Here is a 12965-nt window from a genome sequence, read left to right on the forward strand (position 1 = left end):
TCCCTCCTTTCTGGCATTCCCAGAAAGTCCCCTGTTGCCTGTAAATAAAAGGTAATAAATTTTGTTTGAGCTATGTGTCAGGCACTCGTTGCATGGTAACCGTGGGTTTGACTTGCACGTTCTGGAGGGCTGACACTTAGTGCTTCCTGGTGTGAATGTCGATTGTCTTTTTTATCAGWGAGATTGTTATATTTGAGCTGGAAAAGTAGAAAATAAGTACTTCTAAGCCCAGTAAGGAGTTGCTGCTTTTAGTTAACCAGCAGGTGGTATGGCGTGGGTGGTGTGGCTGCCAGTTTACTGTGATAGTCTGTTCCATTTAGGTGTGGGTTATGCTAAATTCACCTTCATTCCTGAATGTGGGTGTAACTTCCCTTTTCCTCYTAAACCATCCTGCGTTGTGCAAAATCTTCTTTRGCTGCACAAAAAAGTGTTAGGCTTTGTTTTCATTGTAGGAATATACGTGCATCTTAATGGACTATTTTGAGAAGCACGGTTCTCAACAGCATCCCAAAGCATTTTGCGTGCTTTTTACTGGCCTCCAGCCGTCTAGAATGCTAGAAGAGCGGTAACATGTATTCCCAATGCAGGGGGACCTAAGGGTCTCACTCAGCAGGAGCAGSTTAGTATCTTTATTTTATTTGTTTTTGTACAAATACTGCTTCTGGGTTTGATGCAAGTAGAATAAATTGAGATGATTCAGTTTGAGTTCAAAACCTGGCTCATTATGCTTGGATGTTGTCTTTAGAGTCTTCTCTTTGGTGYGATGTGTGTTGCTGTGCTGAAGATGGGATGAGGAGCAATTGTAAGCCTCTCTGGTTGTATTTTATCTGTTAGACTGTTACCATTTCCTGGGGTATAGTAGCTATTGTAAGAATTATGCGGTCTTGTGTGTGTGTCTGTGTGCACCTGAAAATAGTATTAATAGCTTTCTCCTTGTGTATCAAGTGTTCTTAACTTAGTGGAGAACAGAGAAGWTGAGGGACAAGTATCCAACGACCTGATTCTCCTTTTGTGGGCTCCAGGAAGAGGAGGGGCAAGCTCCAACTAGGACACCAACAATACAAGTCCAAACATTGCATGTAGGCTTGTTTTTCTGCCAGTTGGTTTTTATGCACTGGGTCTTTATGGAGTGGCTAACAGTGCGAAAGTGGTGTCTCTAAGGAGCCATGACCGAGCATTTTGAGAGGAAGCTTCTGAATGGAGAGAGGAGGAGAGTCCTTGAGGGGACTGTTCGAAGAAGAGAAACATTTGAGATGGATGGCAACAGGAATAGATATGTGAACATGCTGTGGTGTGGCGCAGCGAGAAGAATGTCTTCAAGATTTGTTAACCATGAATTCCTGCAGTAATTTGACTGAATTGGTGTAAATCCAAATAGGGCTTCATATTTGAACAGAACAAGCTATACTTGATGTGTTGCGGAAGTGAATGATCACTAAAGGACTGTAGTTTCCTAAATACGTTATTTGAACCAGTTTAATCTATATTTCTTTAAAAACTTGACCCATATCTTTCAGAATGCTTCTTTATGCTGAATGCCGATACCAGCAGTACAAAAGTATAAGGAGCTTTAAGTGCCACCCTTGATCTGAGACATCCTTGTCTTCATTACCAGTTGGTGAATCAACTGAGGAGCATGGAGTGCATAGGAGTGTGGTGCTCCTGTTTTTAGTATTTGTCCAAAATAGTAAGCTTTATTTGCCCCAGTCTTTCTGATGTTTGGCTTATGGCATGTGTGAATTCTAGCTCGGTTGTATGAGTATGACTGAAGAGAAATGTTAAGTCAGAAGAGTGTATCTTGGATTCAAAGTAAAAGYCTTAGTTTGGAAAGATTTTTTCATAGTGGCCTCATGCCTACTTCCTCCCCCCTTCAGTAGGGTTTTAGGTCAGGAATTCAGGGTTTGCCAGCCTTACGTAGAGCCCAACAGATTTCACAAAACCGATATGGCAAAACTAAGAGATGCAGAAGATGATGGTTTTCTGTGAAGTTTGGCACTAACACTGTAATTACTTCTTCCTGAGTTTTTAATTCTGAATTGAAGACAGTTAAAACTCAGTGCTTCARAGTTACAGGTCATGAAGCGGGAGGCTCACAAACCTAGATTCATTGATTTCAGATGGTAACTGTGTTTGGTGAGAACTCAAAGACTGTTTTCCTGGAAATCTTCAGATTTCCCTAATGATGATTCAGGTGCAGGCGTAGTGGTGAGATGATGGCAGAGATTGATGTTTGTGCTATAGCTTTTGCCCAATTTAACTAGTGTATACCAAAAGCAGATGGCTTTCATTCTGTTCTCTCTGTGCTTAAAAAAAATAATAATGGGGAGGGAGAAGAGGGAAAGCTGCCTCTCTGCTGTTTTCTACTTTCTTTCCCCATCAGAAATCCACATGGATGCATGGATGTACCTTATTTTTAAATCCTGAGAAAATAGATGTTTTTACGAAAGATAATGTACAAATACATAATGTATTTATCTTTAAATGATTTATACAAACAGTAACTTACCGTGTTTTTGAGAGTAAAGACCAAGAGTTCTGTGTTCTCCCAAGATACAATTAAAAGGGAAAAGGCCTGTTCTTTATATAGACGGGAATAATCTTAACAATTGCGTGGTGCTTCCTACTGTACTCCACCTACCTTGCATCATAACTTCCTTTCTCATGGTTATGGCGAAAAGCCAGTACAATGTAAACAGAGTAGTGCATGCAGTGGATGAGACAGGCAGAACCGAACTCATCTCTTCAGGTGTGGCCACAGGTAAACATTAAACTTTACTCTGCATTTCTGCTAAAGCTTGCTTTATTGAACAGCTGAATACGAAAGGAGTCGGTGGCAGCAATCATCCTGTGTCCCTGTCTTCTACTAAGTCTATTGTATAATCCTTTGCTTACCTTAATCTTTTGCGTACCTTAATCTTTAGGTACAATAAGTGAGTGTGCTGCCTCCTGAAGGGCTATTGTAAGGTTCTGGGGAACTTGATGTGAAGGAATCATGGAAGAGCTTTGTTACTGAGGTGTTCATCACGTTAAATTGAGAGCTGTAACTATGAACCAGCTCAGAAAGCAGCTTATCACAACATGAAAAGCCGCCACTGTACTGGCTGTCTTCTGTTGTTTAGGAAGTTGCATCAAGTCAGCAAAAATGTCTATTTTAGCAGATGATTTCTTCAAAGTTGTCTAGGAAGGTGCAGCATCCGTGTTCTCCCTAGGTAAGATGTAATACTTATATTTAAAACCCTTTGTTTAAAAGGATTGTATGTTTATTAGAAAAGATTTGATTGGGGTAAAAACTTTGGCTATCAGATTGGTGGGTGGAAGCAGTTATTTCTCATTTCTGTCATCTGCATTTGAAATTTAATGGTTAATCTGTTCATTCTGAAAATTACATGTTGCTAGTTTTTTAGCTAACTAAAATTAACTTCTAAAAATACATTTTAGTTCAGGATGTAATATTATGTTATTGTAATTCTTTCCATACCACGCAGTGTTTAAAAAAAGCTATTTCACATCTGAAACAATGGCTTTTCAGTATTGAGATACRTTGCTGCTATGTAGCCACAGTGTGTGTGGAAAAGCCTTTGAAGGGCATGCTCTGATCCCCTTTTTGGAGACCTACCTATACAGCATGTCAGGTGTACGTGCTCTCCACGTTCTAGGAAGATGTGGTGCCTATCTTGAAGCATTTGCAGTTGGATTTAGTAGATATAACTCAGACAACAGTAGAATATTACGGAAAAACATTGCATCATTAACCTTAAGAGTGGCTTTTAATGCTTCCCTAAAAATGATGTCAAAGAAAATTTGTTATGCCAACGAAGCCTATTACTTAGCTATGTTATGGAAATGTGATTCAAGGGTATTAGGGCTCACTCTAAACCCCACAGAATGTGGAGTTGTGGTACAGAATTATGCATTTAGTTCTAATGCAAGGTAATGAAATGAATCACGATTTCCAGAGGCAGTTTGCTTGTTTGGCTACTGAATARTGTCCTTGCCTGTCATCGCGGTGTTGCATGCCTCAGTTTCGCTGTCTGTAAAGTGGGAAACTGCTTGCTTGTGTCAAGACTTGCTGGTTTTAAACTGCTTTGAAGTTGAAAAAATGCTATGTGAAYAGATGTCACAGTTTGTCTTGCATATTGTCTGGTAAACAGGAGAAGACTGTATGAGGTTAAGAATTACGCAAATAGTGAAAAACAGGGTCAAGTCAACATTGTCAACGGATTCTCTATTTGTATATGATATTTTATAAGAGACGGAGTTATGATCCTTGCAGGAATACTGTGAAAGCTGAAATAAAGAGTAAGCTGAAATAAAGAGTAAGCTGAATTTCCATTTTTCAAGCTTTTTAATCAATAGTCGAGGTCGTCTGATCCAAAGAAGAGATGATTAGTCTTTGATGTGAAAGGGTATCTCATTGGATGGATGTAAATTGTAGTGTGTATGTTTCCTCACACATTTTAAACTTGTATTTCAGATCGTTTTGGAAGGAAGCTTTTATTTTTTTAATACAACACAGCAGGAGCCAAAATGTGGTGTGGTCACAGAGGCTGGCACTTACGTAGAGCTTTCTGATGTGAAATGTTTCGGTTTAAGTTGAAAACTTATTTATGGATGTTGAGACCTATTATGCTCTACTTAATATCCATGGAGCTGTATGAAATGGTCATGTTGCTGAGCTTAACAAGAAATGGGTCAGAGTTGCTGKCAAATATAAGAATATTTGGAATTGACCTACAGAGGAGATGGATGGAGGATTATAAACTGGGGTGTGACTTGCTTTAATTGATGCCTTCATCTGTCCTGCTTTTTTGGTTGCTTTTCTTGCTCTGTTCTCTTCCTGTTCCTGGGTGTGTTATAACCCAGACTTTGGCTATATTTGGAGGTGATGCATAAATAATATGGCTTCAAACTAAATGATATATTTCATGTTCAGAGGACTGTGTGTTGTCCTTCACACCAATTTGGATTTTCTTGTATTTGTGTCTTAAGTGGCAGGCTTTTATTATTTTTTATTAAGGCTTTTAAAGTCCTCCTGTATGTTTTGTACTCTGCTTTGCCATTCAGTTGCTTGCAAATCATGCATCACTGTTGTCTTGCAAAAATGGTCTCTTGCTTTAGCTGATATGTCCTTGGCCATTCCTTTGATGCCCTTGATGCCTTCGATCGAACTGCCTCATTTGGTGGCTCCATAAATGCAAACTTTTCTTTTCTAAGCTATACAGCAGAGTCAGCTGAAAGCTGTGATGTCACTTTAGGAACAGCTTCACCAGAGGCACAGCACATCCCTGCTTCCTTGTAAGTATGCCGTGCTGYTGGGATGCTTTCACATTTTAAAGCTTTTCCGTGCTTATAAATAGGGAGTACTGCCTGGGGGGGAAATGAGTCGGAGGATTTCTTGYTGCTTTTATACAAAAGCAGAGCAATGCAATAGTTTTTTTTGTATATATGCAGGGAGCCAGCATGGGAGGAGCAGGGAATAGAGCACATTTTCTTTCACCTGAGCAGACTTGTTTAAGCACTGTTGCAACATCTGGAAACTGATACGAACAAATAAATGGTCTCTAAATTACATCCTTTTTAAAACTTCATACTGAACACAGATTGAATCATATTTATCACAGCTGAATCAATGTGATAATAGCATCTATCTGTCCAAATAGATGAGGCAAAAAACTGAGACATCGGCAAGCAATAGCTCATGTGGAGAAGCAAACAGAATCTAGCTTCCTGGCTACCCAACTTCTTTTCGTGCTCAGCCTATATGCTGGGCTTTCCTAAAGCTCAGTTTTTAAAAGTTTAAGGGAGGGAAACCCCCCCCAATCCCAAGGCTGTATGGAATTGTCAGATATTTCACTGTCTGCCTGGATGCTCTCCTAAGACAAGCGAAAGATCTGACTGAGATTTTAGGATGGGTTGTGGTAGAGGTGGTGTGGTGTTTTTTTTTTCGTTTAGCTTTTTGTTTGTGCCTAGCTTGAAAGTGAATTTCATTTACCTTTTACCTGTTGTTCTTTCTTTCCTTATTAGTTCATGGATACTTACCTATAACCATCTTAACTTCAGTTTCAGGGAGGAGGAAAAGACCACTTTACTCTTTAGCTTCGTGCAATCTACAGGGTTCGAACTTCTGAACAAGTGCCATGAAAGTGTTCTTGTTCCCCGTTTCTGTTGCTGCTGCACAGGAGTCAAACGGAATATGAAGTAGTGGTAGAGTGGTTAGTAGGTGTTGCATTTCAGTTGTTCTTGGGGAAGGATGGCTTTTTTTTTGGGGGGGGGCAATACAAGGTGTTGCAAGTGACAGCAGCCATCAGGTGTTATGGCCTGTGCCAAGGAGGCACAGCAGGTTTGTGGAGTTCACACCAGCTTGTTTACCTCTTCCAGCCTTCTCGGGAGACCCAGAAGTTTCTGCAATGTATGTTTTCTCCGAAGAGCTTCCCCTAGGTTCAGACATAGCCAGGCAGGAGCAGGGCTGCCCCTGGAGTCCTCGCAGATAAGCAGGCAGTGGAGCAGGCAGGAGCAGAATTGCCCCTGGAGCAAAAGGAGAAGTGGAAGGAGATAGTTGCGGAGGTTACATCATTGTAACTCTGTAGTTGCTTTAGACTTGTCAGGGGTCAGGCTTAGGGGCATGCTTTTTAGGGAATTTGCATGGAGTTTGTGTTTTCTGCCCTTGGAATGTAAGGGATGGATTTAATGCAGATACTACTGAGTCTTGGAAATGGTCCCCACTCAACAGGTTTGAGTGCTCTTGGCTTAATGCGTTAGTAATTATCCTGAGCGGTCCRGGTAGAAATGGCATCTCGTGATCCTTCCTGTGTAGCTGTCTGTGTTGGTAAATCCTAAGGATTAACAGCTGGAGAAAAACAGGCACGCTGAAGAGTGAACGGCCCTGCTAGGGTCAAATTAGGCCTGCTTTGTATATAATGCCCATGTTTTCATACTTTTCTTCTAATTCCCATCTATAAGCTTATCTTTTCAAACTATTAACTCTTGCTGCATATACAAAGCCTGTACAATTTATTGTTCTGCATACAAGGTTTTACAGCATTACAAGTGAAGTTTTAATGTTCAGATGGATATATTTTATATTTCTATATAGCCCTACTCTAAAGCTGTTTGGGAGCATGTTTTTTATTTTATGTTCTTCTGCCCCAGTTTTTGTGATTAAATGGTATTTTTATCTGGTTGCATGTGGCATCCCCCAATCAGCTTCCTATGGTAACACTATCTATCTAATACATAAAACAGTGTTGCATGACAAAAGATTAAAGCTGAATATCAGAGTTGCTATTGGGAAAGCTTTTGTCTCTTAATTTAGGTCAGTACTTCAGTGTGCTGTGTTGTAAACAGCACAACAATTGCACCCTGTAATAAGTGCGCGCGGTAAGCTGAGCCTACCTGAATGCCTGTGGTCCAGCTCAGGCCTGCACAAAAAAACATGCCACGGGGTGAGCAGCACAAAAACAAATTCCTGGAAGCGCGTGGGCGAGCGGCTGGGAACCTGTCTGCTTGCAGGTGGCGCGCGCAGGATGCTCCCGCCGGAGAGCAGGGCTGCTCCGTGAACGACAGCCCCAATTCCAGCTGAAACCCTGCCAGCGCTGGGTGTCCCGCGCCATCTGCCTTGCTGCCCCCCTTCTGACTCACGTCAACTGCCACCTTGGCATTCAGCATGTTCTCTCTACTCCTAATTCCCTTCCTTACAAGAATTTCCTAAGGATCACAGGGGTTTTGAGCTCTTTTTCTGTAGACTTTTTCCCACTCTTTGAATATTTCCAGAAGGTATTTAGGAGTTCATCAGGAGATGTCACCTGGGAGAACACTGCAAAAATAGAGACCAGAAGCTCTGGATAGTGATGGTACTAAATCCAGTGCCATCCCTGGGACTGAGATGCTGTTCTGATATGTTTATACTGCCTAAACTGGGGCAAAGACTTGCACTCTGTATAACAAGACATTTTGAGTGTTGAGTGTTTTTGAAGAAATTGTTAAAAGAAGAAAGGCAGCTTCGCTCGCTGGAGTGGAGGAAACTGTGGCATTTGAAAGGATCCTGGAAAGCTTTGAGGACTTTAGCAAGTGAACATACATGCATTTGTACTGCAGCRGAGGGCAGGGGATTCATCACRTTGTGAAATGATGGGTTAAATTTCRCTTTGCAGTTGCATCAAAGGTGATTCAGCCCAAAGTATTTGCACAACATTACTGAAATAATGCTTGGCAAAATGACTTTTGCTTTCATATTAGAAGGGTATTTACACATCTCTTGTCTTGTTTGACTTAGGCTTCTTTTGACCTTTGGGCTGTTGTTCAAAAAGAGCTGTACCTCTTTTACTCTTTTTTAAAATGAGGAGGGGTGGGAATTCTCTAACACTACATTTGAGTCTTTGTACAGGAATAGGCTTTCCAGGCTTATGGAAAAGTCTGGATTCAGTAATGTTTTGCTGTAGCTGCTGTTTGGAGTGCTTACTGGAGTCATTGCTCTGYGGAGACATATGGCTGGTTTTTGTGATGCTGGAAATTGTCCATCGGGCAGCCAGTTGATGCTGAAGTTGAGTGGGTCTCAGAAGAAAACAAATTCTAATTTTTAACGAGATCCTAAACTTTGATGGCAGTTTAATGTTAATAGCATACCACAAARTAACTGGTTTTCAGAGGCAACTGATTTTTAAAATGCACATTTTCTAGTTGTGATGAGGGAGAGATGAGCAGGAACAACATCTAGCAGTGTAATGTGTTTAGATGGAATAATCAAAGRTCAAGGATCCTCCTACAGCTGTGAAGAGGAAGCCAAGTGAAACTTAGTTTTCCTTCCTTAACAAGTGAAACTTAATAGTTTTCCTTTTTACTGCATTTTTGGGGGACCTGGTATTCAAAGTGGGACTATTTAATGGCATAGCAAGCCAACTTGTGTTTCAAAGAAACCTTCCAGTGAAAGGTGTTACAGAAGTGTAAATTACGTGTTTCCGCTGTCGATTCCAGTGCAGTAGGTTCTAGTCTTTCTACAGATTTAATTTGCGTTTGGTTTTTTATGATTAAAAATATTTAAGGTAAATTAAGGTAGGGAGTTCTGATACCACCACGAGAGCAGTGAGGAGCAGCAACTCCAGATTGAAAACAACCTCCCCCCAGCATAATTTAGGTGAGCAGAAAATTACCTCCATTGCACTTGCTTTTACCTTAGAAGAAAACCTKGTTTTGTTTTGAAATTCTGTATGCTCCATGGATGGTTAATAATGAGTGAAACTGTTTTCTTGCAAATAATGTGCTTAAGGGAAGGGCTGTCCTGGATGTGCAGTCTGGTTTGGCATTATAAAGTAACCGTGTGCTGTCGCTGTTGTCTTTTTCAGATGTTTCTGACAGTGTACCTTAGTAACAACGAGCAGCACTTCACGGAGGTGCCGGTCACCCCAGAAACAACCTGCAGGGATGTGGTGGAGCTGTGTAAAGAGCCCGGCGAGAGCGAGTGCCACCTGGCTGAAGTGTGGTGTGGCTCAGGTGTGTCGGATGTACTCGTGAGTTTTTGGATGCTCACCGTTGTAACACGGTGTGCCCAGAGATCTGACAGGCATGGTCCTGTCCCAAAGGGCTTCTACCTTTTGTTAATCCCTTCATCAGAATTGCTATATAGTAATACGTATGCAGACAGACACRCACAAACGCAAACTGCTTAAAGCAAAAGAAAAAAACTCAAGCATTCAGATGTTCTTGTGCATGTGCCACCCCTTCTCTGACTTTCTCGCATCCTCCAAAGACTTGTTTGAGTAAGTTGCTTTTTCTTTCTTCGCCTTCTCCCTGCCATGGAAAGGATCCCCGGATCCCCAATAGTGGTTTGTTTTCTTTTTTCTTCTTTCTTTCTTTTCTTTTCTTTTTTTTTTAATGGTCATGTATTAGTAATCCTGTAACAAACAGACAGTCTTTTCCTAAATCCCATCACCATTTTCAGGTGCAATAGCAATGGAAAACTTTTTTCTGATTACACCTCTGTCATTCAGGAAAGTGTTAATTTGGCCAAATTTGAGTTTCTGAGGGGAGGGAGTGTTACAGTAAGTAGCAGAAGTTACTTGACGGAAAGCGATTTAAAGAGGAACCTTGAAGGTTGGGGAGGAATGAGACAAGACAGAGGACAGCAAATTTAGTTTCTATCTTTCAAGTTGTAGAAGAGGATTTTATGTATGTGGTGGGTTGTGGCTTTCCTCACCCACAGCATCCTTGCTAGTTTTGTCTTGGAATGGCAAATCTGCCTAGCTTGCAGTGCTTTGCTGGAGCTGGGAAGTGTGTTAATAAGTGAATCAAAAGCTAAATTATGACTAACTTTTCATTACTTGAATGAGAAGGAACTCCTGACTATTTTATGTCTCCATTAGTATTCATGGCCAGTAGCCATCCAGAGATATAACAAAGATTAATCACTGAGAGAATTTTAAGTCATGCAAAAAAAAAAAAAAAAAGGCATCTCAGGATAGCTGGATCAAATTATATATATTAAAAAAATAAAAAGTAAACATATAGTAAGAGCCTGTCTTACTGTTTCTCTCTACTCTTGCTCACACCCATTTGAAGAAGTCTGTGGTAAGCTAGATGTGTGTTTAATACCATGAGATACTTGAGTCTGGTCTCCTGATTTTAGTTCCTTCTGACATAAAGTAATATTTCTGATATTTCTAGGGCCTAAAAATACAATAGATTTTTTTCTTCTTATTAGGAAACCATATTTTATTTATAAACGGTAATAAAATTACTGATCTAGTGCAAAAAGATATCTCTTAGGAAAGAATTTTTACTATATATCTCTGTCCTGCTCCATCTAAATGAACACAATAGCAAAGTCTGGAGTGATAGACAAGTAAAATAAGGGTTTTGGTGTATGTTGTAGCTTTAACTGCTGAATTGTTAGTCTTAGCCCTGCTCCCTGTTACATGGCACATGGTGATGGTAAGGGATGGGGTCCTATTGTAATTACCAGAGTTGGGCCCCTGCTAAAGCCTGGGCAGTTCCTCACCTTGTTTTCCCTGAGCCCAGATTCTTGATCGGCTTTTAAGGTGATTGCACAGAATATGCTGGAAATGGCAATGTGTTTGGCCTTAAATCAAGGAAGAGCACCTGCACCAGAGGCAAGCAGAGTCTGCCARTGCTCTAGTGTGCAAGTGGTCCTACTAAGCCAAAAAGGGCACTTCTGGCTAAGTGGGACCATCKATTATAATAAGTTTTATTTATAAAATCAAGTTGCCAGTCTTTGTAGAGCTCTAGGATATGATGTAAAAAAATAATCTGAATACAGAAACATAAAGTAAAACAGTGACTCTCTCTTCTGAGAGGGTTAGTCTCAGCAAAGACTTCTTGAGATCCCATGAGAATCCCATGAGGTACCTGAATGTTGCTTGCAGAGCTGTCATCAATTGAAAGACAAAAAAAAAAAAAAAAAGGCAATCTCTGTAGTCCATTTGTACAGCAAAAACTTGTTTTAGAAATGAAATTATTCTTGTTCTCTTCACTGATCCTCCATATTTACTAATAATGTACTTTTAAATACAAGCAGTAAAGTGTGCSTGAAACTCTCTATAGTTTCAGATTGTATTTGGTAACATAAAATGCAGTAGTCTCGAATCATGTGAGATTAAAAGACTTGGGTACAAGGTAAAATATATACATGTCATTTTGGATAAAATATATCCCTTCCTAAGCAGTCTTTCCAACATTCTGTAGCAACCATTTGCAAAAAAATTTTTTGTGTGTGTATTTTGGGCTTATTCTTTTGGGAAAAATACACTTAGCTTTGTGTTACTTCTTTAGATGTCAGTGAAGTACACTCTCTTGTTTTGCCCAGATACCTCTTGTGTGTGTGTGTTTTTTTTTTNTTAAACACTGGACAAGTTTGTTTTATTCTAAAATGAACAGGGAGCATGCCAGCCTTCTGGGATAAACACAAAAGTTGTATGTTTAAAAAATAGTTCTCAGACTTAAGTTATTGAGTTCTATTCTTCTTAGATRACTTGTCTCTCTTTCCTTTTCTGACCCTTGTTCAGGAAGTTTAGCTTCTCTTGTCAGACCTTATTAAATGTGCTCGGAAGGATTGCCGAAAGCCAGCTTGAGGCACTGTGCTCCCTGAAGGCGGCAGTTTTACTACTCTTCTGTCTCCCAGGTTTGCCTGAAACTTGAGACATCTCAGGACAAACTTTCTTGATCTTCTTGTCACCAGACTTCTTTCTGTTAGATGACTGCCTTGACCGGGGAAAGCAGTCCAAAAGTGTTTGTGTCTATTTTTTTTCTTTTTAAGACAGAGATAGGGAACAAAAAGGTGAAGTCTAATAGGTTGTCTTTTGTTGCAGAGCTTTTCAAATGTAGGTTTGTTTGGTATTTGAAAATCTTTCTGACCTTCCTTTGAAGTCCCTGAGTGGTATTGACAGAAGCTTTGTGTGAAGGGCATCTCCCCTGCTTATAGTTTCGGCTGAAGCACTGACTRGCTGCTAGGGATCTGTCTCCTAAGCCAGCTATATATTCTTTAAGATGGAAATCTGACAGTAGTACTGTTGGTGGCTTTTTTTTGGGGGGGTGGGGTGGGGGGAGGTTTCAATTAGGGTTTAGCAGATGAAGAGCTTTTTTTGCTGTCTAGACAAATAACTGCCGAGAGACTGCATTTTCTGTAACAGTGACCTACTTGCTTATTCTGTAAAGCTAATCTCTTTTGACAGTGACTCCAGAAATTTTCCTTCCTAGATTGCTTCAGCACAGCTGCAGCATTTTCTTTTAAAGAAACCCTTTTATGTTAAAAAAGCTTTTCGCATGCTGAAAACGTGTGTTAGTGGCTCCTCTTCCTGTGAAACTGAAAACATTTATACTTAACACCAACATTTTTTTCCCTGAAGTGATTATTCCATACTAAGATAGTTGCTATGAAAGAGCCTTTGTTGAATATGAATGAAGTACTCTGAATTCTATCTTTCCTTCTTCTTCTCTCTTTTTTTTTTTTTTTTTTT

The 12965-nt window shown here is 40.2% G+C and overlaps 1 protein-coding gene across 2 annotated transcripts in view; it reads left to right on the plus strand.

The window, feature by feature from the left end:
• The window catches only part of TP53BP2 (tumor protein p53 binding protein 2), a 48846-nt gene that overhangs the window by 9581 nt on the left and 26300 nt on the right, over nucleotides 1–12965 (plus strand). Inside the window, exons 1-2 of one of the 2 annotated variants that reach the window (XM_085311746.1) lie at nucleotides 2690–2758; nucleotides 9339–9486. In XM_085311746.1, coding sequence (XP_085167872.1) covers nucleotides 2705–2758; nucleotides 9339–9486 — 202 coding nt within the window. In that variant the 5' untranslated portion in view covers nucleotides 2690–2704. Of the gene's footprint in view, nucleotides 1–2689; nucleotides 2759–9338; nucleotides 9487–12965 lie in introns of those variants that run through there. The other variant, XM_085311739.1, reaches the window with a different exon arrangement.

The sequence above is a fragment of the Rhea americana genome, unplaced genomic scaffold (assembly GCF_003343005.1).
Source record: "Rhea americana isolate MKP2758 unplaced genomic scaffold, rheAme1 scaffold_109, whole genome shotgun sequence".
Classification (NCBI taxonomy): Eukaryota; Metazoa; Chordata; class Aves; order Rheiformes; family Rheidae; genus Rhea; species Rhea americana.